General features: G+C 37.5%; 1 protein-coding gene across 3 annotated transcripts; it reads right to left on the reverse strand.

The window, feature by feature from the left end:
- Positions 1-1,085: 1,085 nt before the first annotated feature.
- Positions 1,086-10,053, reverse strand: OR10J1C (olfactory receptor family 10 subfamily J member 1C). 3 transcript variants are annotated; one of them, XR_011438395.1, is made up of 2 exons: positions 9,967-10,053; positions 1,086-1,450 (listed from the first exon to the last, which is right to left on the reverse strand). XR_011438395.1 is itself a non-coding variant. In XM_070266414.1 (2 exons), the coding sequence occupies exon 1, from the start codon at positions 9,537-9,539 to the stop codon at positions 8,610-8,612; it is 930 nt and encodes a 309-aa protein (XP_070122515.1). In that variant the 5' UTR covers positions 9,540-9,550; the 3' UTR covers positions 1,086-1,450; positions 7,776-8,609. The 3 variants fall into 3 exon arrangements, 2 of the variants coding, with proteins under 2 accessions (XP_070122515.1, NP_001378804.1); XM_070266414.1 differs by lacking the exon at positions 9,967-10,053 and adding an exon at positions 7,776-9,550; NM_001391875.1 differs by lacking the exons at positions 1,086-1,450; positions 9,967-10,053 and adding an exon at positions 8,610-9,539.
- Positions 10,054-27,066: the final 17,013 nt, after the last annotated feature.

Raw genomic sequence — 27,066 nt, forward strand, 5'->3', positions numbered from 1 at the left:
TGTTTTATTTTCTTGCATTTTGTCTGCTTTACCGGCTTCCAGAAAATGATTATTAATGTCACTTAAATAATTATACAATACCTGTTTCTCCTTGTGGTCTGTTTGTGTTTGCCTGATCTGTTTTGAACCTTGGCTGTTAGGTCCACATCAGTTGATGGCAGCTGTATATTCCTGGTGGATTATTCCTTTTAGCAGAACTAAATGTGCTCTTTGTTCCTTTTAGTGTTTTTTCCTTCAAGAATTTTGTTTAACTGATTTTGTATACTTATTATAAGCTTATTTTTGCCTTCTTCTCTTGAGTTTTCCTTTTATCATGTTCCTCCTTGTTGTTTGTTTCTCCTCCTCAGCTTTTAATTTGCTTGACCGGTATCTCTATTTTATATGCTGTCTACTGGTTTGAAGTTTTACATTCTCTGCCTTTTTACCTAGTAATTACCCTTAAATTTTTTTATGTGTTGCCTTTCAGTTTTAGAAATAGTACATGTACAGAGTTTAAAATTTCAAATATTAAAAAGGAAAAAATTTCTCTACCCTTTTCTCCTATTCCCTAGAGGCTGCCTGTATTGGTGAGGTATCTCCAGAGAAACAGAACCAATTGTGTGTGTGTGTGTGTATATGAAGATTTATTTTCATGAATCATCTCGCATGATTATGGAGGTTGGCAAATCTCACATCTATAGGGTGGGTCTGCAGGATGAAGATCCAGGGAAGAGCCAGTTCATATCTGAAAGCCATCTGCTGCTGCATTGCCTCTTGCTCCTGGAAGGTTAGGCTTTTGTTCAATTCTCTCCTTCAACTGATTGGATGAGGCCCACCCACATTAAGGAGGACAACTTACCTTACTCAAAATCCACCAATTTAAGTGTTAATCTCATCTAAAACCCCCCTCATGGAAACATCCAGAATAATGTTTGATCAAATATATGGGCTCCATGGCCCAGTCAAATTGACACACAATTAATCATCACATTATTTTCAAAAACTTTATGTAACTCCATTTTCACTTTCCAGCTCACTTACAAACACACACACACACACACACACACTTCCTCTTACCTCTTTCACAAAATATGTTTATATTCTGATTTTGGGTGTCATTATTTAGTGTTTAAATAATAATGATTGAATGAATACTATTCACAGCTGATTCATGTCATACACTGTAATTATATGTCTCTTGAGCAAGAAAGCCAGTTTCTCTTGTATGGTCTACAATATCAGGAACCTCTTCATTTCCTGTTCTTTCTCTTTTCATGGAGCAGGTCCTCCCTGAGCTCTCTGCCTTTGTTCTCCAGTTTTGCTCAGTTGCTCTTTAGCTGATGGGGTGGCTATGAACATGGCGCCTCCCTTCGATTCCAGCCTGGGAGTTCCTCTTACCTCTCCTCTCCCACGTTTCCTGTCTCCCTCTCCCTTTATCTTCTTTCTTGTGTACTTTCATTTTAATGGTCTCCTGAGAAAGAGAGTAGAGGCAAAAATTTCTTGAGATCTTACATGTTTTAAAATATTATTTTATTCTCACATTTGATTGATAATTTGCTGAATTCAGAATTCTAGTTTGGGAATAATTTTCCTTACAATTTTTAGATCACTGGTTCAATCCTTCCAGCTTCTGGTGTAAAGTCCAAAGCCATTTTGATTCTTAATCCATTGCTTAGTACTATATTTGGGTTTTTTTTATCTTGAAGCTTTAAGGTCATCTTTTTAACCTAGTTTTCAGGTACTTTATCAAGATGCATTTTCCTGTGAGGTCATGATTGTTCGTTTTTAATGTGATAGTCATTTGGTCTGGAAGTTCATGTACTTTTGCTCTTTGAAATTTTCTTTTACTGTTTCTTTGAAACTTTCACCCTCTCTACTTGCTCTGTTTTTATTTTTGAGTCCTATAAGGTCAAATATTGGACATCTTATATTTATCTCCAGTATTCATATATTGTTCTCTTACTTCACTCCTATTCATCTTTTTGTTTTGCTATTCAAGTCATTTCATCAAATTTCTCTTGCAACTCTCATATTTAATTTTTATTTAATAAATAAATGTATTTTTAATTTGTAAAATTATTGTATTTTAAGTAAAAATACATTAAAAATAACATATTTTTAATTTGTAAAAACTCTTTCTGCTTTTCAGAACACACATTTTATGTAACACTGCTTTTATTTTACCAATACAGCATCTTGTCTTATGCTTCTGAAAATGTTAAATATATATCTTTTGAAAGCTTTTAATGTACTTCCTGCACTATATCTGATTCTTCCATATTTGTTATCTATTTGTTAGGTTGATATCTCTTTTCATGTTGGTGATTGTCCTCAAACGCTTAGTGATCCTTGTTTGTCCACTCATAACTAAGAGTAATGTACTAACAGGCTGTTTGGAAACTGTGTGTGTGTGTGTGTATGTGGTGGGGTGGAATATGTTGAATGGCGGGCTTTATTTACTGGGGTAATAACGCTGGGTAATGTGATAAAGATGGCTTTATTAGGGCAAGCTTACTTTTTCAACATAAGACATTGAACTGTCTATATCTATGAATTTTGCTTTTGAAATGCTCAGTTCCCTGGGGGGAAATCCTTCAGTTTCCTGATTGGGAGCTGTGAGCCTTATTGTCAATATACTGACAGGTTTGCTGGTGTTGTTTTACCTCTTCCCCACTTTTTTTTTTATATCACCTCATCTCCGTAAGTCTCTCCAGAAAGTCACTCTTCAGCCTTCTGCTCAGGTGGGGAAGAGGTTCTGATTGTATAACATCTCTTAAAAATTTTAAAGCAACTCCATTTTCCGGGCTAATCATACACTCCTATGTTCAGAAGTACTTACTTCCTCCTTCTCCTGAATGCTTCTGACATTCTAATTGCTAAAACATTGGCATTTTTGCTGTGTTCTCTGCCTCAGACATCCCCTGAGTGTTCTACATCAGCATTCTCCTAGGTGCTAAGTCACACAGGAGTCAAGAACAACTTATTAATCTGCTTTTCAGATCCCAAAATTTTGTTTCACACTCTTTTGCTGTCATCTCCTTTCTTTCTTTTGCTATGGAGGTAAGCCTATTCTTAACACAAATTTAGTAGGGTTTTGGGAAAAAGCCACAAATAATGCACATGTAAAATCTGTGTTTCATCGGAATTCCCTCTACTCTTAAATAATATTTAACAGATTCCTATAACTTTTGTTTTTTTGTTCTAAATGACTAGTATTAGCCAATATCATAGCTTCACATTGAGCAAGAGAAGTGAATTTAATTTTCTTATAATAGTTTTACAAAAAATAAAATAATACTGCTTTTTAGCTCAGCGCTTCTAGTATCAGTTCCTTCTGTATTTATGTCCTATTTCCCCCCCTCCCATCTTTGTTATTGCTAGATTCCTGCATCACTGTCATATCTCTTTCTCTCTCCAAGCTTTGCTTTTGTCTAGAAACCACCAAAACCATTCTAATGCTTCCCTTGGGGCAAGAAGTGATGGGGTAGGCTGCTTTTTATGGACAATAGCCTCTGTTGCTTTCCCCTGGGGTTTCTTATTGTTCTTGTTTCCCTCCACCTCTGGGTCTGAATTAACTTTTGTGTTGCTCCCAATTTTTGTGACTGGACTCTCTTTTTCACTCCCACATATGTCTGAGATATCTTATCAATCTAATTACATTTATTTTGAGTCTCTATTTCATGCCTCATATTTGCTCAACGTGCCTCATAGTTTCTGTCCACCAAAAATTCCATTTTTGTTTTTAAACACTGGCTATAATCCTACTTAAAAATTTTTCCTATCACTTCTAGAGTTTGGGAGGGATGGATTTGGGGAGTTTGGAGAGGAGAAATGCTATATATACTCATATATGTCATAGTGAACATTGGAAGAACAGAGATTCCATTTTCTTCTTTATAATATTCTGAAGCTTTTTTCAAAGAGTGAGTTTTGCTTTTATGATTATGAAAAATACCAACTAACATACTGCTATTTCAGAATACAAGAAGAAATAAGTTGCCTCCTTCTCAGGTGCTCTCCTACCATTTCAGCCAGCTTGGTGTGTGACTCTTACATGACACATTCCTTGTGGCATCGATATCTTCTCATCTTTTCCCCAAGTTTAACCAATCACACTATGGGTACATCAAAGTTTGACTTTGCATTTGGTATTTCGCCAAGATCTGCTATTTGCTTGCTGCTTGGCTAGAGCCTTTACAACATCAATGGCTAAAACCCTTGTATGCCATTTTTTTGGTATCCCTGAATTTGTAAGCAAACAGTGATCATGTGATAGCATAGGTTGTTATCTCTAATCAGTCTAACAACATCAGCAATCTGAATAAAGCAAGTCATTTGGATTCTTAAAAAATATTCAAGTATGCATTTTCAAATGTAGTTAATCATTCTGTGACTTAGACTGCAATAGCTTTATATAATTTACATGTTAAAATTCTCTCAATCTATCAAAGTATACATTATATTTATTATTACAAGAGTAAAATGTAAGAATAATTGATGAGGGGGCCAGCCCCATGGCTGAGTGGTTACAGTCGTGCGCTCTGCTTTGGTGGTCCAGGGTTTCGCTGGTTCAGGTCTTGGGCTCGAACCTAGCACCACTCATCAGGTCATGCTGAGGTGGTATCCCACATAGCAGAAGTAGAAGGACCTACAACTAGAATATACAACTATGTACGGGGGCTTTGGGAAGAAGAAGAAAAAAAATGGCAACAGATGTTAGCTTTGGGCCAATCTTAAAAAAAAAACAAGGAATAATTGATGATCATTGTGAGAGTTAATTTTCTGGACAAATTTAAGAGTTTTAAATAATTAAATAAATAGGAAAATAAGTCAATATTTCATATAAATATTAAGAGATAGTGTGTTAATTATTAGATAGCTTTAGAAAGAGTATAGCTTTGTAAAACCAATAAATATTTATAAAATTTAAATATACAAAGCAGAATAATAAAAATTAGATATCAGAATTTAATCTTTATAAAGTTGTCTGGTGTTCTCTATTTACATTAAATAAAACAACTTTTAAGCACTGTATTTTTAGCTTCCTAATTCCATTTAAGTCGTGAATCTTATCAATTTTACAGATGAATTTACAGCAGGATTTCAATTTTGCCATCAAAATCAGGTATGACAGTATCCAGGATAAATTATTTTCACTCCATATCTAATAAAGAATATGAAGAAAAGAAGAATGTGTTAGAGAAAAATGAGGTATTTCTCCCAAGATATTTTGCTTCTCTACCAATCTCAGTTTCTCATTTGAAAAGTGAGCCATTTACCTAGATTTCAAATGTGTGTTTTAGTGACTACTGGAACAATCTAGCAGCTACAATGAAGACTAAATTTCCCTCCTCTGAGGTGTCAACCCTTTAAATATGATTACCGAATGTTTAATAATGAAATTTCAATGTTAGGAAGTTTTTTATAAGATTTTAATTTTATTTCAGTCTACCAGAAATACAGTATGAAGGTCTTTGGTTTCAACATTGACTTCAGTTGAATATTTTAACTCTCAACTATTGAGTATGTAGTCAAAATACGTATTAGGTGCACCTCTATTCATTAACTTTACTTAAATAAAATTAAATATACAACAGAATAGACTAGAATGAAAAACATGAGAATGCATTGCCTGTCATAAGGCTAAGTACTGTTTTGTGAATGTTTTGTTTCAGTTTCTATATGTATGTACACACAGATGTACACATGCCTATCGGGTTATGTTACAACATACATTCTTATTGAGGGCTGTGGGTCGTGGTAAAGAATTTGAAATCCACTGAACTAGAAGGAGGGAGAGTGCTTGATGTGGAGCAGGAGGACTGGCGTTAACTGCTGAACTTGCTAACAAAAGATAGTAATGTAAAGTTCGGAAATGTTTTTCTGTAAGAGACTACAAATATATGACTTCCAGACTTAATGAAGGATCCAACAGCAATTAGAACTTAAAAGTATGTAGGAGGAAGGTAGGAGTCAAAAATTAATTAGTGAAATAATATAAAATGGCCAAGAAAAATTGGATAGGTAAGAACATAGGGATCATGCTAGTTAATAATAACAGTAGTGATGATGATGATACGTTATGTTTCTTAACAATTCCTGTGGTTACCACAGCAGTTTCTACTCTATTTATTCTAGAGTAAGTTGATTCTTTCAACAGCTTAATGGGAAAGACAGAGCAGGCATTGGTAACCCCATTTTGCAGATGAGGAAAGAGTCAGTACTTTCTGAGGGATACACAGCTGGGAAGGACCAAAGATGTGTCTTAAATTCAAGTCTTCTTGTGATTTTGTATTCTCCCTAACAAAAGAAACCAGCAGAAACATGAAGAATGGAGCCCACATGTCTAGGGGAAATAAGCGCAACAATCACTTTCTGTTGCCGTGAGCTCACTGAAGCAGTGTCAGCTAAACGACTGAGCTGTGTCTGGAGGATCACCCAGAAGCGAACTTCCCCTCCTCATTCTCCAGGATGTCTGAGGAAAAAGACTATCTTGAACCAGGTGTAGAAATAAGAGTGATGGCAGGCAGACAAAAAAGCAGAATCAGAAACTCTGAGGCAGCAGTCCCCTCAGATGGATGAGATTGAGCTCTCTGGGTTTGGTAGACATAATTAGAAGTTTACAGAGATTATAACACTTTCCTTACTGTAGTAACAATAAAGAATACTTGTCCCTATTTTGTCATTTGCAAAGGATTTTTACACTTATTGTCTCATGTGTTTGCCATAATAAACTTTTAATATAAGTTTTATAGTTGGGGAAATTGCAAGCTTAGAGAAGTAAATAACCATTCAAGTATGTATGGTGAATAAGAAGTAGAACCAGGACTCAAAATAGAGTCTTTTTCTTACAATACTTATGTTATATCCACTTTGCTCTGCTGACCTCCAAAAACTGCTACATAACATTTTAAATAGTTAAGTTTGTAAATATAGATTATTATTGAGAAGGTTGACCAGAAAGGACAACACTTTCAAGGCTACAGTCTAAAGCAAATTTTTAAAAAACACTTTTTATTTACAGAGAAAAAGTAAAAGTGACCATTGACAAACATGAGGTAACTTTACTTTGTGTTCTCTTGGATTTCACCAAAAATCTCCAAAGAAAACCTTGAATTTATGTAAGACTGAATCATAACGGGCTATTTATGAAATTAAATTATTTGGACTCAGCCCTAACTTTTGAAATTAACATAAAAGAGAACACAGCCTGTGAAAAACGCATCACTTGGTACAAGTGAGACATTAAACGGTAGGTGGAACTGCCCACCTAGCTAAGACTTGATGTAGTCACAACATCACTCACTGCCCATTTCACAGTTTCGTTCATAAAGACATCACGGAAAATGTTCACTATAGTAATGTATGAGTTTGGAGGTTGGAGTGTGAGGGAATAATTTCTTCTTCATTAGAGGGTACATAAAAAGAGAGATGCTTCAGTTTGTGTTCCAAAATGAATAGAAGAGCACCCTGGCTGAATGGGCAGTGAGGGTGGCAGTAAGCGATTTCCATTAAGTGGCAATAAGCTATAGGAAGGTATGAGTATACGAAATGGGAAGTGGGAAACCACAAGTCACTAGGTATTACTGGATTGTAGGCTGTGTGGAGCTGGATGATAGGCTAAAGGGAGGGTTCCTGGAAATGGAGGTGACTAGGGAAAGATGACATATTAATTCAGGTCCTGGATGGTCTTAAATGATGGGATTGATGGTCTGAGTCTTTTTCTTTTGTTGAGTCACTGAGTTACCACATGGCTACATTCTCCATACCCACCCTAATCCTCCCAATCCTCTTACCCGGATAATCCTTGGTGTAGATTCTCCTTTACTCCCATCCACTGGTAACTTCTGTCCATTCCACAAACATCTCCAAAGGCAATACCGATTTTTTTTACAAGGTGAGTCAGTCACAAATAATATCACCAACAACTGTTGTATATTCTCATAATATAAATGCCAATATGATTACTTGATGCTACTGCCTTCTTTGACTAGATCACCAAGGGATTTTAATTAACCTTCCAAAAATGTTTCTCTTACATGATTCTGAAAACTTAGGCCTCCATTTTCCCATATGGCCAAGCTGGAACTTATGTGAAAAAGATATAGAATTCAAGGGCTGATGAATTTTACAGATGGTTATTTATCTCTCATGTCCATTTATTTATGGTGTCTAAGATGCAAGGCATTTGAATTGTCCATAAAGGTATGACTTCACTTAGGTGATAAACATGTGTAGCTCTAAATGAGTAAGGAGAAACCCCATGCCCAAAAAAGAGTGTTATAGCATATGTTTAAAACTTTAGCCCTGCCCTGGGGCGGCCTCCACTTATTAATTCTTTCTACTTCCTTGATCTCATTCTGTTCCAGGCTGCCCAGGGAGCCCATCTACTTCCCAGCGTCATTGAATTCTTTCTCCTATATTTGATGTCCCATACCATCCATGTTCTCTTGTGAGATGCAGGATTGCTTGTGCTTTGGAAAACCTTGTCCATTTCTCCAGCAGCTGAATTTGTAATCCTTTTGTTCTCTCCTCCTTTCACTTAATCACTGCTCGTGACTGTGGGCGCTGCTCTGCTTTTCCCTCTCTAGAGAATCTTCTAAGACTCTCATTGAAATAGACCCATCTTGTCAGGAAAGCTTCTTGCTAATGACCCGGAGCAGAGCATCCTTGACCTCTTTGTTCCTCAGGGTGTATACCACAGGGTTCAGTAAGGGGGTGATGACGGTGTAGGTCACTGAAATCAGCTGATCCTGATCCCTGGTGTTCTCTGACTTGGGCTTGAGGTAGGCAATGGAAGCACAGCCATAGTGGACAACGACCACAGTGAGATGAGAAGCACAGGTGGCAAAGGCCTTCTTCCGGCCCTCAGCAGAGGTGATCTTGAGGATGGTGGAGATGATGAGGATGTAGGAAATGAAAACCAATCCCATGGGAACCAGGATCACTAGCACACTGATGATCAAAGTTAGGATCTCATTGACAGTTGTGTCAATGCAAGACAGCTTCATCACAGGTCGGATGTCACAGAAGAAGTGGGCCACCTTCGTGGTACAGAAGGGCAGCCTGAACACAGCAGACACCTGTGTCATAGCTACAATTAGGCCAATGCTGCAGGCCCCCCATACCAACTGAGTGCACACCTTCTTGTTCATGATGACAGAGTACCTCAAGGGGTTGCAAATAGCCACATAACGGTCATAACCCATCGCCGTGAGTAGGAAGCAATTGTTGATGGCCAGAGTGGTGAAGAAGAACATCTGAGTGGCACAACCTGCCAAGGAAATGGGCTGACTCAGGCCTATGAGGTTACAGAGCATCTTGGGAATAATGACAAGTGTGTACATGGTCTCTGAAGCTGAAAGCATGTTGAGGAAGAAGTACATGGGGGTGTGGAGGTGATGATCAAGGCTAATGATGGTCACAATGATGATATTGCCTGCCAGGGTTAATATGTACAGTACAAGAAATACAACAAAGAGGGTGAGCTGGTGCTCATGGAAGCTGGAGAAACCCTGGAACGTAAACTCACTCACCAAAGTACGATTCTCTTTCTTCATTAAATCATATATAGTGTCTAAGAAAGAAAAAATTATATAAGGAACCTAGGTGGATGGTTTCCGTCAAACAGTAAGCTGGGTAAATTCTCTTGGTTAATCTGCCTCAGGTCTCTGCTTATTTATATTCCCATCCCTGCTTATTTCTTTGGGAAATAAAGAATGGAGAAATATTCTCTTCTCACTAAAAAGAAAGTACATGGCTTTTAGAGTCAAATGCTATAAACTTATATCCTAGTTCTACCAGGTGCTAACTTATCTTGGGTAAGGAATTAACATCGCTAAGACCAGTTTCCTCATCATTATATGAGAAACTATATGATCACAACTATATGATTACAACATCTATCCAACATCTATAAACAAACCAAATGATTACAACATCATAGAATTATTCATAGAAACATTTTGAAATAAGTATCATACTTACAGCAGAATTCAGAAAATTATTGAATCCATTCATGTTCAGTGTGTCATTCAGAACTCTAGGCTCTGTGGCCACCTATTCATACCTGAGCTTCTAGGGTTTGGGTAGAGTTCTTGTTACTATGGTTTACACGCTGTATTCTCATTCCAATCTTTTAACTCTGATGGTGCTGATGCTCTCTTCTGTCCTCCACTCCTCTTCCCCAGATACCACTCATTTTCCAAGCCACACAAAGCCCATGACCTCTGAAAAAATCTCTCCCGCCCCTGCTCTGGCCTACATGTCCTTGCCCTTGTAGGTAGCATAGAACTGTTTACTGGCTCTTTTGTATTGAAAGCACCTTATAGTGCATTGTGATTACAAACCATGTTCACATACATTATTTAATTTCATTATCATCCAGTGGAGCAGGGAGGACAACGATTTCTGTTTCTCTCCAGATGCAGAAACTGTGCATCGGCTCTGTTTAGGGAATTGCCCACAGGCATACAGAAATCAAGACTAGAATCCATGTCTTCTGATCCTGTGTCCATTGTTCTTCCTACTACACAAAACAGCATAATAGAACTGCCCCCACCACAGCTAAACTGTATAGTGTTTGAGAATAGGGACCACATATGCCAACTCTTTATGACCCCAATGCGACCACTGCAGTGTAGGGCATAAATATCTGCTAGTAGAATCATTACAGGTCATTGCTCCATCAAAGAAATTGTCCATTAGGAAGCAGAATGCTGGGACACCACTGTGAGGTTTTCTTCAGAGAAGAAGAGTAGTAAGTGTTTTTAACCTCTATCTCCTTTTCCCTGCTGTCTAGACCTGTGACGGCAATAAACACCTAAAGAATTAAGCTAAATTTTAACATTGGAATTATAACACTAGAAGAAAGCATGACACTATTAATATCTAATTGGAAAATATACAAGTAGTGCAACTTTTCTAGTAGCCTTTATCCTATTAATAAACAACATATAATTATGTAACAGGTTAGCTATAAAAATATATTCAGTAATAGAATAGATGGAATTGTCTAAAAAGTGCATTTTTCTGGAAGTGAAGCAAATTAGCCACATTGCAAAATGATTTACTATAGAGTAAATTTCAAAGGTAGGCTTCTTTAGTGTTTTTACAATTAAAATAATCTATTTTTCAGAAATCTACCATTTTTAATAAAAAGACTACAAAATGTTATTTGTAAGGGATTGGGGCACAGGTACGCTTCAGCTTCTCGGAGCATGCTATGAAGAGAAATGATATGAGGTTGCAGACAACCAAAGCGTATGTTAGATGCCAGGGACCATTTCCTAACAGGGAAAGTTGTTTGGCCTTGATGTGTGTGCCATGGTAAGTAACTATAAATATGCTCCATGGGGCTTTATAAACAATGTCTCTGTGGATTATGCTTTTTCTGAAGACAAGAATATAGACAAGGAAGCATAGCTGATAAGTGGCAGAACTACATTCTTTTTTTTTTGAGGAAGATTAGCCCTGAGCTAACTGCTGCTGCCAATCCTCCTCTTTTTGCTGAGGAGGACTGGCCCTGAGTCAACATCGGTGCCTGTCTTCCTCCACTTTATATGTGGGACGCCTGCCACAGCATGACCCACCAAACGGTGCCATGTTCACACCCAGAATCTGAACCAGCAAACCCCGGGCCGCCGAAGCCGAACATGCGAATTTAACTGCTGCGCCACCGGGCTGGCCCCAGAACCACATTCTTTATCACCATATTAGTCAAGATATTCTTTATCCTGGGAAGTCATGATTCCTTAGGATTAGCAGGGGATCTTTGAAAGTGGTCAATCAAGGATAAAGGAAAACCAGCATTCATAGACACCAGGACCCTTTCCAGCTTAATATAATTTGACCCTTTAACAACAATAAAACCCATGCTTGTATTTTATCCCTCATATGGCTCTTTCTGTAAATCATTGAAGGCTTTTTCCAAATCTCACTTACTTTTCTCCCTGCAAATCTGTGGCTCAACAGAAAAATAGAGGTAGAGGTCAGAGGTGTGGCCCATTGGTGGCAAATATTCACAAATAAAGGTCATGAAGAAGAGACACTTCAGTGTGTTCCTTCCACCTGCCCTCAGGCCAGTCCAGGGAGGGAGGTAGAAGGAAAGTTGCAGGGGGCTCCTTGAATACGAGTTATTTCCTCCAGCTGCAAGAGGAGATTTTGACGCCCAAGAAAGGCTCTCTGAGGATCATCCCTCAACGTTTCTGGGTGCCATTTCCTGGGCACCCTGGAGAGTCACCCTGGGGCTGGAAGGAAGCAGACAGCTGGTGCCAGGGGACCTCGTTATGTGTAGGGCACATTTACCAGATTACATGGGTTTATGCTTTGGGCACTTTTCGCTGCGTGTAGAAACAGCAGTGGCTTATTTGTCAGATTTTATTTTTTAAATAAACATTCTATTTTTATACAGTTGGGCCTTGAAAAACCATGGTTACAAAGCCCAAGTGAGCTCTAGCTCAGCCACTGTCTTGGGATTCCGGGAAATCATGCAGCTCTCCCTGTAGTCAACCCTACTCAATATTAGAAGCTGTTTTTCTTCTGCTGCTTCTTTTCTGGAATTAAAACAGCCAAGTCTGGCTACAGTTTTTGTCCTTTGGGATTCAGAAAGGGAGACCAAATCTCAATAGACGATCCAGATGTCTCTCGAAGGCCAGGAGACTACTGTGTGTCCTACAAACCTGAGCCAGGGTTTCATCCTAGGGGACCATCAGGCACATGGTTAAATGCACTGGGCTTCATGAGGCCAGTCTGGTGTTATCTCAACACTCGTTTCCCTGCCCTAACCACAGGCACTTTCCCCCACCAAGAGAATCTTATTCTCGCTATTGTTTTCCTTTTATATGCATCCTTATCCACCTCTGCCAGATCCCAACAATTCTTCTCCAAATTATTTTTTCCACACTTGGCACAAAAAAATGAAATGCCTGTATTTCTATATTGATGAACTCAAAAAATGCCCGTTGTACTTCTTACTTATTTTTTGTATTCCCTCCTCTTTCTTCCTTCTCTACTGAATTTTTTATGGTAACTTTAAACTTTAGAAAACTATAAAAGGAAAAGTTTACAGGAGTATAAAAATGTTAATGTTTGCTCTTATCTCTATCAGTTTCAAGACATAAGAAGAGGAAATATTGGCCAAATTAGAGTTTCTTAAAAAACTAAAATTTTTTTTAATTAAATTATCATTGATAAATTTAGCATCTCAACTTCTTTCCTTGTTGTTTATGGCTGAATAGTATCTTCACAGGCATTAAAGCCTTCAATGGTTTGGGGTCCAAGTGTGATTGGATAGTCCCCCATTTTTGAGTCCCCGTGCTGATTAAACCTGTGTTTTTCTTTGTCTGCTCTAGTGAGAGAAGAGCCATATAGTCACCCTAGTTCTCACAGGAAACACAAATCAGCATTGAGGCATAAAGAAGCTCCCTCCTCCAAATGGGAAGGGGCTATAAATCCTCTTTCACCGGAGACAATCAGCACAGCTCTATCAACATACGATCAGCGTAGGGACATCTTTGTATTGATACAGTCTGAGATCTCTGTCAAAAATTAGGAGGCCATGTAGGAGGAGGATGCTCTAGGAACCTCATTTTCCAGTACAGAAGGTGCCCTTTGACGTTTTAAAGGTTGAAAAATGAAATCCTGAAGAATCCTAGGTTTATGAATAACCAGGAAGGGAAGGAGGACAGTGGTTAGGGGACTGTTAGGAGGTGGATGGCCAAGCAACCTCTGACTCCTGGTCAGCAGGTTTCTCAATGTATGGCTGGGTAAACAAGAGAAAGGGCTAAGCTCTAGGAAGTGCTGTGTTCCTGGGAACTGTGCTCTGTGACTTTACCCCAGCCTAGCATTGAGTGGGTAGGACAACCATAGTTGTCCACCTGCATAGTTGCTGAACTGAAACTCAGATGTTCCAGTTTGTGGTCTAACAAATTACCCTGAACTTCGTGTCATGAAGCAGTAACGATCCTTTATCATTCATCTCTGTGGTGACTGGTCTCAGGCTGTTCTTACACAGGGTTTCTCATGTAGTTGTGGTCAGAAGTAGCTGTGGTTTGCTCACTTACATGACAGTCAGTTGATAGTGGCTGTTGACTGCAAATACCTACTCACAGCCCCTCTATTTGGCCTGGGCTTCCTCATAGCCTGGTCCTCTGGGTTCCAAGAACAAGCACCCCAAGAGACACAGCCTCACAGAAGCTGTATGATCGTTTATGATCTAGTCTCAGAAGTCACACAGCAGCGCTTTCACCGCACTGCATTGGTCCAGGCAGTCACAAGGCCCGCCCAGTCTCAAGTGGAGGAGATATAGATTTCACCTTTTAATCGGGGTGTGACACACGGTAAGGAGAGCATGTGGAATGGGGGATATTGTGTCCATTTTTTGAAAATACACTCAACAGATGACCAGTGTCTTCTCGTGAACAGTTTAGGCTAGTTGTCCTCAAAGGGAAACAGGAAACAAAATCAAAATTAAAATAACCGAACTCCAGACTCTCCTTACCCAGGTGTTTATGTAAATCTGATCACTGTTTTGGAATGCTTAACTTCCAGGGATTCTTGGAAGAATAAAGGGAAAATGTGAACCCCCCAAAAAGGAAGATTTTAGATCTCCTGCTAATCTAACATTAGAAACTTGAGATGACATTAATGTGAGTTAGAACATAAAAGAGCTATACCTTGACCGCATTAGATGCTAACTGTAGAAGGCAAACAAAAGTTCTAAACAATTTCAAAATTAACAAAACTCTGGTTGACAAGATTCTGAAGCCACTAGTTGCAATTTGGCTGTAGGTTTTTGTGACCACCTGCAGGCTTGGGACATGTTCGGATCTTTATTACAAAGTATATTTTTTCTTTACCATTTTTAATATAACACTTTATACTTACAAACCACTATGTTTAAAACATGTAAGTTGTGAAGCATAACAATAAAATAAACAATTTGTCAGTTCATCATTCAACTCAAGAACTATACGCACTATTGTATTTCTTGTTTTTCCCACCTCCTCTTTCATCACACTGCCCCTCCCTCCTGGTGGTTACTACTATCCTGATTTTTATGTTTATTTTTGTCTTTTTTTATACCTTCTTACATATCTATGTATGTTTAAACAGTAAACTATTTAGTTATATCTATAGTTGAGCTTTATAAAAAAGATATACTATATATAGTTTTCTGAGACTTGCTTTTCAAAAAATTAAATGTTACATTTCTAAAATCCAGAGTAGAGCTGCAGTTTATTAATTTAACTACCTTACACTATTCCATCATGTAAATATAGCACAATATTTTTTACCCATTCTACTGGTGAGGGATAATGGGGTTATTTTCAGATTTTTGTTATTATAAATGGCAATCTTTCAAATATTTTAATACATGCTTTCTTGAGCAAATGTGCAAAAGTTTCTCTAAGGTCTATATCCTTTAGAAGAATTACTAGGTTGTGGAATATACAAATTTCCAACTTTACGAGAAAATACCAAATTAAATATTGAAGTGGTTGTACCAGTTCACACCATGACAAGGAAAGAATAAGAGGAGTTTTGGGTTGATCTACATGCTTTCAAATACTGTGTTATCAGACCGCCTAATTTCTGTCAAACTAGTGGGAGTGAAATGGTATCTCATTGTGGTTTTAATTTACATGTTCTTAAATAGTAAAGAAGTTGAACATCTTTTCAAAGTTTATTGGCCTTGAATGTTTTATATTCTGTAAAATATTTGTCCATGTCTTTGCCTATTCTTCTATGGGGTTGTCTGGTTTTCTTATTCAATTGTAGTAGCCTTTTATGTACTCTGGGAACCAAACTCTTGTCTTTAATATGTTATGCAAATATTTTCTACCATTTTGTGGCTTGTCTTTTCATTTTCTTTGTGGTAATTTTTATTGAACAAAAATTATTTTAATGTAGTCAAATGTATTATTCTTGTCTTTCGTAGTTAGCATTTTTTGCATCTGAAAAAAGAAATTCCTACCTCAATGTCAGAATGATCTTCTTTATTTCCTTGTAAGCACATTAGTATATTTTCCATATTTCAATCCATCTGGAATTGATTTTTGTATATGTGGTAAGACAGATGTCCAAATTCATTTTTATTCTTTTAAATGGATAACCAACTATCCTAGCACCTTTGTTTGAAGAGACCTCCTTTCCCCACTGGTGTACAATCTATTCGCCATATAACAAGATTCTATATGAGCATGGGTCAGTGTGGGCACTTTCTAGTCTGCTCCATTAGTTGGTTTAACTCCCTGTAGCAAAATTATACTGTCTTAACAACTGTAACTTTACAAGAAATCTTAGCTGTCAGGGAGATCAACTCCCCTTACTTTAATTTATTTTTAGGTAGTTGGACCTTTGATTTTCCACACAAATTTTAGATCAAGTTTTTGGAATTGCATTAAATTAAAAGATCATCAGGGATGAATTGATATAGGCTATGTCTCCATTTATTTAAATGTCTTTAATTTTTGTTGGAGGTCTTTAAGATCACCATCAAGCTAGATGATTCCCTTAGAAGGACTCACAGGATACAGAAAAACTTTTGTAGTCATGGTTATGGTTTCTTACAGTGAAAAGATACCGATTAAAATCAACAAAGGGAAAAGGCGCATGGGGCACAGTCCAGGAGAAACCGAGGATGAGCTTCCGAGTATTCTCTCCCAATGGAGTCACAATGCAAAGTGACAGTAGGTGCAAAGTGTTGCCAACCAGGGAAGCTCAGCTGAGGCTTGGTGTCAGGGTTTTTAGTAGGGGTCAGTCATGTAGGCATGCAACACCTGCATTAATAACCTCAGGTACTCAGACTTCAGTCCTCCAGAGCAAAAACAGGTGTTCGCCATAAACCACATTGTTTGCATAAATTATCTGATCAAATAGGTATCAGATGGGTCAAGGCCTCCCGCATACAAAACACTTATGAAAAACAGAATAATTCGAGGGCTCAGAACTCATCTCCCAGGAGCTGGCCAAAGGCCAGTCTTAAAGACAAGCCTTTCTTGGAATGTGCAGAGTTTGAGCAGCCCAGTCCTGCTGCATTAACCCTTCATAAATATTTTTAAAGAAACTTTACAAATGTTTTCTTATATGCTTTTTTAAAGTTTTTTTGAAACTTTTTAAAGATACAATTTCAAACTTATTGAAAAGTTGCAAGAAGTACAAAAACTCCTAAACATCTTTTATCCAGGTACCCTAATTATTTATATTTTGTCCCACTTGCTTCACCATTCTTTTTCTTCCTTCCTTCCTTCTTATCTATCACTTTTCTTTCAAATCCCTTGAGGGTAAGTTGAAGCCATTGTATCACTTTACCTGTAAATATTTTAGTGTGTATTCCCTAAGATCATTCTCTAACATAACCACAGCGTAGCTATTAAAAATCAGTGTATGTAAACAAGAGAGATACATACACATGTATATTAATTCAAATACAACAGTAATATTATCTAGTCCACAAGTCATATTTAAATTACCCCAATTATCTCAATAGTATCCTTTTATAGCTCACATTTTGCAATGTAGAATTCAATCCAAGATTACCCATTGCATTTTGTTGTCCTTTTTCTTTAACGTCCTCTTAGCTGAAACAGTACCTTGGTTTTCTTTGTCTTTCTTGACCTTGATACTTTTGAAAACTGCAAGCTAGATATTTTGTAGAATGTTTCTTAGTTTGGGTTTATCTGAAGAGTGCCTTGTAATTTTTCCCTTATATTCATCTTCAGTTCTTTTTCAGTTCTTTCTCTTCTTTCTTTGTACTTCCTTTGGTTTAATCTCCTTCATGATTAGATTCGGATTATGAATTTTTAACAAGAATATCACAAAAGTGATGTATCATTCTCAATGCATCATACCAGGGGCCACAGGATGTCAATTTGTACCATTACTAGTGATGTTAACTGTAATCTTTTGTTTAAGGAGGTGTCTATAAGTTTTCTCCATTGTAAAGTTATTCCTTTCTCTTTTTTAGAGGGCAATATATTGAGATTAATATCCTGTTCCTCATCAAACTTTCATCCTCCAGCTTTATGGTTCATTGATGATTTCCTAACTCCATCTTTCCTCCTATAGGTTGGCATTCTACTGTAAGAAAGAGATATTATTCAGACACTACTAGATTTTGATGGTATAGCTACTATATAATGTTAGATACTACAAACATTATTTACGCTGATGTTCAAATTATCACAGAATCGGCCAGTAGGAACTGCTTTAGTTAGGCTCCTATGTTCTTTTAACATGCCTCCATTATTCTTTAGGCACTTCTTCTTCTTTTTTTTTTTTAGGAAGATCAGCCTTGAGGTAACATCTTCAGCCGATCCTCCTCTTTTTTTTTGCTGAGGAATACTGTCCCTGAGCTAACATCAGTGCCCATCTTCCTCTCCTTTATATGTGGGACGCCTTCCACTGCATGGCTTGTCCAGCGGTGTCTGCACCCGGGATCTGGACTGGTGAACCCCAGGCCACCTAAGCGGAACATGTGAACTTAACTGCTGCGCCACCGGCCGTCCCCTTTAAGCACTTCTTTATGCTCTAGACCAACAAGGTGTTTCAGGCTTGTCTTGTACTTTCCCTGAACTGGCCTTGGAATCAACCATTTCTCCAGGGAGCTCTGGTACGTTTTAGAGGATAATTGTATTTAGAAACTAAGACCTGTGTGCTAGATGTACTTATTGCCGCTGTCATATAATTACTTTCAAACTTTCTCAGTGAAAAAACTAGAAAGTGGTGTGTGTGAGTGTATGTGCATCTCTGTGTGTATTAATATCTATATCTTAAAAACCATGATTTCATAATGATATCTCCAATTCTAAAATAATATCTCAGAGCATATTTTAGTATTCTCCTTTGCATGTTTATAACTCCTTTCTCCAACAGTAAGAAAACTGGTTCTAATTATTCTCAATATATTTACACATTTGTGCAAGTCTAATATACATAGAAAGTTGTTTCTAAATTCCTACCCTTGCTACATGAAAAATCAAACCTGCTATGTTCTACACATGCACCTGTGTGTGTGTCCTGTTTTTATAATCCAAATGGACTGTAAAGAGTATTGTAAAGAGAATCTCTGTTCATATATAATTGTACACTCCTGGGAGCCTATCTATAGGATGCATTCCTGAAAGTAGAATTCCTTGGTCAGTGATACGTGCTTTTAAAAACTGAATAGCTATTGACAAACTGAAACCAAAATAGGACGTGTAAATTTACACACTCAGCATACTGTTTGAGACTGCTTCCTTTCCCATATTTCCATCAGCCACGAGCACTGACCAATTCTTTTGATGTTTGGCAAGCTGATAGGTAAAAATGGTATATTATTTTTTCCTTTGAATTTTTATTTCTTCAATTATGAGTGGGGCAGAGTATCTTTTTATATGTTGATTAGCCATTTGTACTTCATTTGCTGTGCATGTCCATTTACATATCTTGCTTATTTTTCATATTGTATTGTCGTTTTCTTATAGAGTTCTATAATAAGGAAATATGCATTTTATCATACATGTTGCAAATATTTTTCTTCCATTTATCATTTTTACTAAGTTTGTAATTTTATTAGTATCACATTTATGTGTTTACCAGGGCCTTCCTAACTCCAAGATTATTTTTATTTTTTATTTTTTTATTTTTTTGAGGAAGATTAGCCCTGAGCTAACTGCTGCCAATCCTCCTCTTTTTGCTGAGGAGGCCTGGCCCTGGGCTAACATCCATGCCTATCTTCCTCTACTTTATATGTGGGACGCCTACCACAGCATGGCGTGCCAAGCGGTGCCATGTCCACACCCAGGATCCCAATCAGTGAACCCTGGGCCGCCAAAGTGGAACATGCGCAGTTAACTGCTGTGCCACCGGGCTGGCCCATCCAAAATTATTTTTAAAAGTACCTATGTTTTTCTTCTTTACTTCTTATGTTTCAATATTTGATTCATTGGGAATTTAATTGGTTGGGAGAAATAAAGTTAGGTATACTTCTTAAAATCAAATCAGATGTACCTTTTATTGCTCCCAATAACTATGCCATTGTCTCACCACCATAGATGAATAATAAAGACATCTTATGTTGATACTACATTATGTTACCATATGGTAAACTCCTCCCTCAATTATTCTTCTTTGGAATTTCCCTAGTTATTCTCACATTTAACAGTTAATGGTATTTTTATTGATTTCTCATTATATTCATAGAAATATAAGGAGAATAAACATCTTTAGTCTTTACAACACTGAGGCTTTCTATCCAAAGTGAGAATTAAAAGGAAATGTTTGTCTTCTTTTACGTGTTTCAGTAGTTTTAAATATTCTTCATATAGAAAATGCACATTTCCTATTCCCATGTATTTGATTATTTTTGTTTTATTTAGGAATTAGATATCTCCTTCCATTGTATTTTCAGAAGAATCATTGTTTTCATTGCTTATCTTTCCAACTCATTCTCACTGGTACCATAATCCAAATAATTCCTCAATTTATAAAGTATTTATAAAGTCCTACATTATATATCTACGTTTGTTTCTATCATTTTCAGGGTCTTATGCTGTTGCCCCATCTGTCTTCACTTTGCTCCCTACCTTGTTAAGATTTCATAGACTATCATTTTAATTATTGCCTTGCATTCATCTTTAATTCACGTGCCCCTATCTTACTTGACATAATTACAACCTTGGTTAAATCAAATTTTCTTCTAGTGCAGAGCACTCATGCAGCTGAACTTCACTGGTGAAAAATATAGTCCTATGATAACTGGTCTTACTTAAAATTCATGACATTTAACACTAAGTGGGGTATTGATATTACTGGGCAACCCCAACATATTCTTGACTACCACTCTCTCTCACCCTCTTTGGCATCTTTTCTATCCTCCAACTTCCAAAAGTTCTTTCTTATTCTTTTTTTTTTAGCAGATGACCTTATTTTCTATTTCATTAGGAATTCAAAGCAATTAGAAGAGAGCTTCTACCCATTCCCGCTACTACACCTACCCAGCCGTGTGCATCTGTGCTTGCTGCTAAGCCTGGTGCACTCTTACTGCGGGGAGCGCTCTGTGCACTTCTACTAAGGCTCTTGTGCACTGCATCCTAGTCCCTCTGGTTTACTCAGGACCTTGCTTCAGCAGTTCTCCCCATCTCCTTTGAATCATCAAATTTGTATCAGATCACTTTCCTTTACAATCATATTTGTTTGTAAATTGCCTCATGCTAAAAGAACAAAAAACCAATCTTTTTGGATCCCACATTCTTTCCAGCTACAAGCCCATTTATTTGCTCCCTTTTACAGCAAAACTCTCAACGAACTGTATTGTCTTCAATTTCTCTTCTTCTATTCTATCTTGAATTCACACTAAATAGACTTTTATCACTATCACTCTACTAAGACAGACTTTTTTCAAAGAGGCTAACCACCCATATTGTCAATTCTAACAGTAAATTCTAATTCATCATTCTTGGCATATTGGCAGCATTGGGCCCAACTGATTAACTTCTCTTTCTTGGAAACTTTTTTCATGTGGCTTCTAGTAGTACACACCCTCTCGTAGTTTTCATTTTTCACTTTGGCTTTTCCTTCCCAGTGTCCTTTCTCTTTCCTCTTTTTCTCAGTCTTGTGACGTTGGTATACCTCAAAGTTCAGCCACAGACCACTTCTGTATTTGTACTTACAACCTAGTGATCTCTTCCTCTTCTGGCTTTAAACAACTTTTAAACCTCCAGTCCATACTTCTTTTCAAACTCCAAAGTTATATGTTCAACAATCAGTCCATTAACTCTACTTGAATGTCTACTTGGAATCTCAGATAGAACATGCCCACACTGATCAGCTCCTCACTCAAAGATACATTTTGTTCCAAGCTGCCATCACCTCTTACTTGGACTGGAACAAGTTTCTGACTGGTCTCTCCTGCTTCACTTTTGGCTCTGGGAGTTGGTTTTTCATACAGTAATAGCCAAAGTAAAGATTTTAAAGTATAATCAAATCAAGTAGTGCCCTCATTCAGTGTACCTCCAATGACTTTCTATTCTTCTCAGAATAAAACTCAAGTCCTTACCATAGCTTATAAGACCAAAATTTCAATCTTCCTCTTGGTCCCCTTGGTCATTACTCTCCAGCCACATTGGCCTGATTGTTATTCCTCACACATGCCAAGGTTAATCCTTCCTCAGGAATTTTCCCTTGATCTTATCTTAGCCTGGAGCACTCTTACCCCAGGTTCTTGTACAGCTCACTCATTCCTTGACTTCACTTGTTCTTCTGCTCAAACGTTACTTTCTTAGAAAAGCCTTTCTTGACCTCGCAACCTAAACAAGCTACCATTCCCTGCTGCCAGGGATGACTATCCTTTTGTCCTTCTCTGCTTTTGCTTTTTCTTCAAAAACTGATCACTTCCCCAAATAAGTTATGTATTACTTAAATACTTTTTAAATCATCTATGTTCCTTTTTGAATATAAGTTCCATGACAGTAGGAACATTGCTTTGTTCACTGCTTGTTTGTTTTTATTAGTACTTTTTGCCTTCTTCTATTTAGTATTTTTCCACCCCTTATTCTCAACCTTGTTATTTAGTTTCAGATAGTGATCAGTGCTATAAAAACCATAAAATACCTAGTGGAGAATATCACCTAATGGAGAATGACATTGATGAGCATGACTGTAGATGAAGTGGTCAGGGAAAGATTGAGGCCTGAATGACAGAGAATGAACAAACATGAATGAAAGAGTGAGAATCTGGAGAAAGAACCCTCTAGACTGAAGGAATAGCAAGTATAAAGATCCTAAGTGGGAATAAACCTGCTACATAGATACTGGACTAGTAAATAAGGGGTTAGCCATAAGAGATGAGGTCATTCTTAATGGCATGGGGTGGCAAGGACAGGTGTGGCCTTAGAGGCCACCAGGAAGAAAGTGGATTTTATTTCAAGTGTTATGGAAATCCATTGGACAGTTTTATTTAGGGGAAGGGCACGATCTGATTTTCATTTGTGAAAGATTAACTTTGCTGTTATGTAGAGAATTGAGTGGAAAAGAAGAAGAAGAAACAAGGAGAGTAGATAGTGAGAGAAGATTGTTTCTGGATAAGAGTAGTTTCAGTCGAGATAGAAGGACATGGATAAATTCACATAGAGCTGACAAAACTTGTCAGGAAATACTAGTCAAGGTGACCCCAAAAGTCTTGTTTTTCTCTCTCCTTCAGTGGTTTGGAAACAGCTGACACCACAGTTCTAAGGTACCCTAAGGGAAGTATAGGGTGACACCAGCTGTGAGTTCTTGATGCTCCCTTTTGTCTAAAAAGACTATTTCAATCTGGAAGCACCTGTTATGACTTAGTCACCTAGATGTTCCCTGCACCTTCTTTTTCTTTATAAATATGCCATTCTTATGGTATAACCAGCCAACTTACACACAACCTAAGCTCCAGGTTAATGAGAGTTTGGGAGATGGTGTGCACTTGGCCACTTCTCTACTTGAAGATTTTCTCCATATCACCTTATTTTGCTTTACACCTTGTGGTGCTAGTAGTATCTGTATCTTTTGTTCTTTTCTGCATAAAAATGTACTGTCAGATTCAATGCTGTGGAGAGGGGATGAGGAGAAAATCAGATCCGAATCAGATTCACTGGCTTTTGGATTAAGCAACTGGGTAGAGAAGGTGCCATTTAATAGTTTGAGGAATGTATGCTAATATTTTTTCACGTGTTTTATTTGGGGATGATCCTAGGCATCTAAATGGAAATGTCATAAGGAGGCAAATAGTTAAACAAGACTGGATCCAGAGAGGATAAGAGCTGGAATTATAAATTGGGGATTTCCCTTTATTCCTCTCAGCAATCAGCTTAAGGCAATAAGACCCAATCTAAATGACCTTTTCTTTAGAAGAAGTCATAGAGAAAGTTGTCAAGGAGCTACCCCTCCAGAACAAGAGTCTCAGCTCTAGATAATTCCAGGCTATAAAATGATATGATATAAAGCCAGAGGATAATTCTACCAAAACTTTAAGGAATAAATAACTTCAATGGTCTTTAAAAAAGGGTCAGGCCTAGCTGGATCATGTGGTAGATCTATTCTTCATTTTCTGAGGATACTCCATACTGCTTTCCATAGTGGCTGCACCAATTTGCACTCCCACCAGCAGTGGACAAGGATTCCCTTCTCTCCACATCCTCTCCAACATTTGTTGTTTGCTGTCTTGTTAATTATAGCCATTCTGACTGGAGTGAGGTGATACCTCATTGTAGTTTTGATTTGCATTTCCCTGATAGCTAATGATGTTGAACACCTTTTCATATGCCTGTTGGCCATCCGTATATCTTCTTTGGAGAAATCTCTGCTCAGATCTTTTGCCCATTTTTAAATTGGGTTGTTGGCTTTTTTGTTGTTGAGCTGTATGAGTTCTTTGTATCTATCCAAAGAACTTGAAAACGCATAAAGATACATGCACCCATATGTTCATTGCAACATTATACACAATAGCCAAGACTTGGAAGCAACCTAGGTGCCCATCAAGGGATGAATGGATAAAGAAGATGTGGTATTTATACACAATGGAATACTAGTCAGCCATAAGAAATTATGAAATACTGCCATTTGTGACAACATGGATGGTCCTTGGGGGTATTATTAGTCAGAGGGAGAAAGTCAAATACCATATGATCTCACTCATAAGTAGAAGATAAAAACAACGACAAACAAACACGTAGCAATGGAGGTTGGATTGGTGGTTACCATAGGGGAAGCGGGGGGAGGGCAAAAGGTGTGATTAGGCTCACATGTGAGGGGATAGACTACAATTAGTTCTTGGGTGGTGAACATGATGTAATCTACACAGAATTTGAAATATATTATGATGTACATCTGAAAGCCATATAATGTTATAATCTAATGTTACTGCAATTTAAAAAAAGGGGGGCAAAACCTAGAAAAAAAGGAAACCCTTCAAATTATTTTGTGAAGTGAACAACTTTGAAAAGAAAGCCTGATTTGATTAGTGCACGCACACACACACACACACACACAAAATACTGACAAATTTCATTAAAGTAAATAAAGAGAAACTAGCAGTAGACCAAAATAACAATATAGCATGACAAAGTGTAATGCAGTATTGCATGTGATCAAGAGCAAAAATCTTGAATCCAAGACTCTTGGAGTTCGAATCCTTGTTTTACTACTTATGAGCTGTGTGATCTTAAGCCTGTTATTTAACTTCCAGGTGCCTCTGTTTCCTTTTTTATAAAGTGGATATAATAATAGTATCCATACTTATAAAGTAGAGATAATAATAGTTTCTAAATAATAGGATTATTCTAAGATGAAAAGAGTTAATTAATATACATCCTTAGAAAAATGCCTGACACATAATAAGAATTCAATATATGTTAGCTATTATTGCAGTAATACAAGAAGGGTTCTGAATTTTTTAATCCATTAATAAATTTCACCATATAAATAGGAAAAAAGAGATAAATTATATGCCTTTCTTTTCAGATGCTGAAAGGATATATGATAAAATGTAACATCCGTTCTTCATTTAAAATATCCAGTTAAATAGGATTAGATGAATAACTTCTTAATATTAGAAAAATGTATATATTTCAATTAAAAATCTAGCATCACACTTTACAGTGGGAAATGAGAAACACTCCTATTAAATAGAATAACAAAACAAAATGAGCATTATAACCTTTATTGTTTATCCTTTTATGCTTATAATGACCAACATAAGTAAATCAAGGGAAAGAATTAAAAGGTATGAAAACTGGAAAGGAAGAGGTAGAATTATAATCATTTCCAGGTGATATAATGGAATACTTGGAAAACCCAAAAGAATCCACTGAAAAATTATTATACACATTAAAATGATTCCATAACAGGTCTGGGTTCAAATTCATCATTATCCCAGCTACAAAGAAATAAAGCCAATTAATAATATAATGGAAGAAAGGATATCATTTTCAATTGCAAAATAAGAAATGTCAAAGAATGAACTTAAGAAATGTGTGAAATTTATAGTAATTTCTGGTACAGATAAGATTGTATAGACTATTTCTCCTCCTTAAGTACAGCTATAACCCCTAGAAATAATCCAAGAGACAACTAAAGGAGATCTCTAAGAGATGGTAAGATGAAGGCAAACCTGTTTTAGACTCCAGGACTAGAGAAACAGCACAGTGGCAGGGAATCTTAACCTCTCTCATGTCAACATAAGGCCACCTAGGCCCCTGTGTTTCCTGACCCCCAACCTAGCAACAGAAAGAAGCCCAGGTAGGCTCATTTCTATCCTGGAGCAAACAGGAGTTCCTCCCACAACACCAGGTGATCCCAGTATGGCTAGCAAGGGGAATTGGTCAAGGAGCCCTAACAATAAGTAGCCAGGGAAAGTGTTCTTCCTCCCTACAGGGCCTGTAACCCCCCTACCCCCACCCCCCCAGAGATACTCAGATTCTCCTCCCCCATCAGAAACACCAGGGCTACTGATCCCACAGACAAACATAGTTCTAGAAGCTTCTTTGACCCTGTGAGCTTGATACTTCTCTTCACCCTCCAGAGAAGCGGGGTGGGGGGGGGGGGCGAGTTGATGAGGGAATACTAGTAGGAAAGGCTCTCCATCCCTACATGCAAAGGGAGTATTATCCTAACAAGCACCTAGGTAGGGAAGCCTCTGTCCCCACGGGCTGAGACTCCCCTTCACATCAGCGGCCCAGCTTGGGGAAACCCTTTCTAATCCTTAGGTAGCACCAACAGGAACTGGTGTCAATCCCAACAGCACCACAAAAACCAAGCACAACCATGTAACACAGAAAATGCTCTGAAAATTAAACTGTCAGTGGACACACAGCCCACAAAAGTAGGTCAGGTCTGCATTCTAACCCTAAACCGGGAGACTACCTGCTAAAGGAAAAGATTTAAATAGGCTCTAGAGAATTCTAGCATAATAGACAACATATCCAGGATATAAACTAAAAAATCAGTAACAGAAAGACATCAGGAAAACCTTTAAAAACATGAAAATTAAGCAGTGCACTTCTAATGAATCTGTGGGTCAAAGATAAAGTCTCAAAGGAAATAAAAGAATACATAGAAAAAAATGAAAATTAA

This window comes from Equus caballus, chromosome 5, assembly GCF_041296265.1.
Source record: "Equus caballus isolate H_3958 breed thoroughbred chromosome 5, TB-T2T, whole genome shotgun sequence".
Classification (NCBI taxonomy): domain Eukaryota; kingdom Metazoa; phylum Chordata; class Mammalia; order Perissodactyla; family Equidae; genus Equus; species Equus caballus.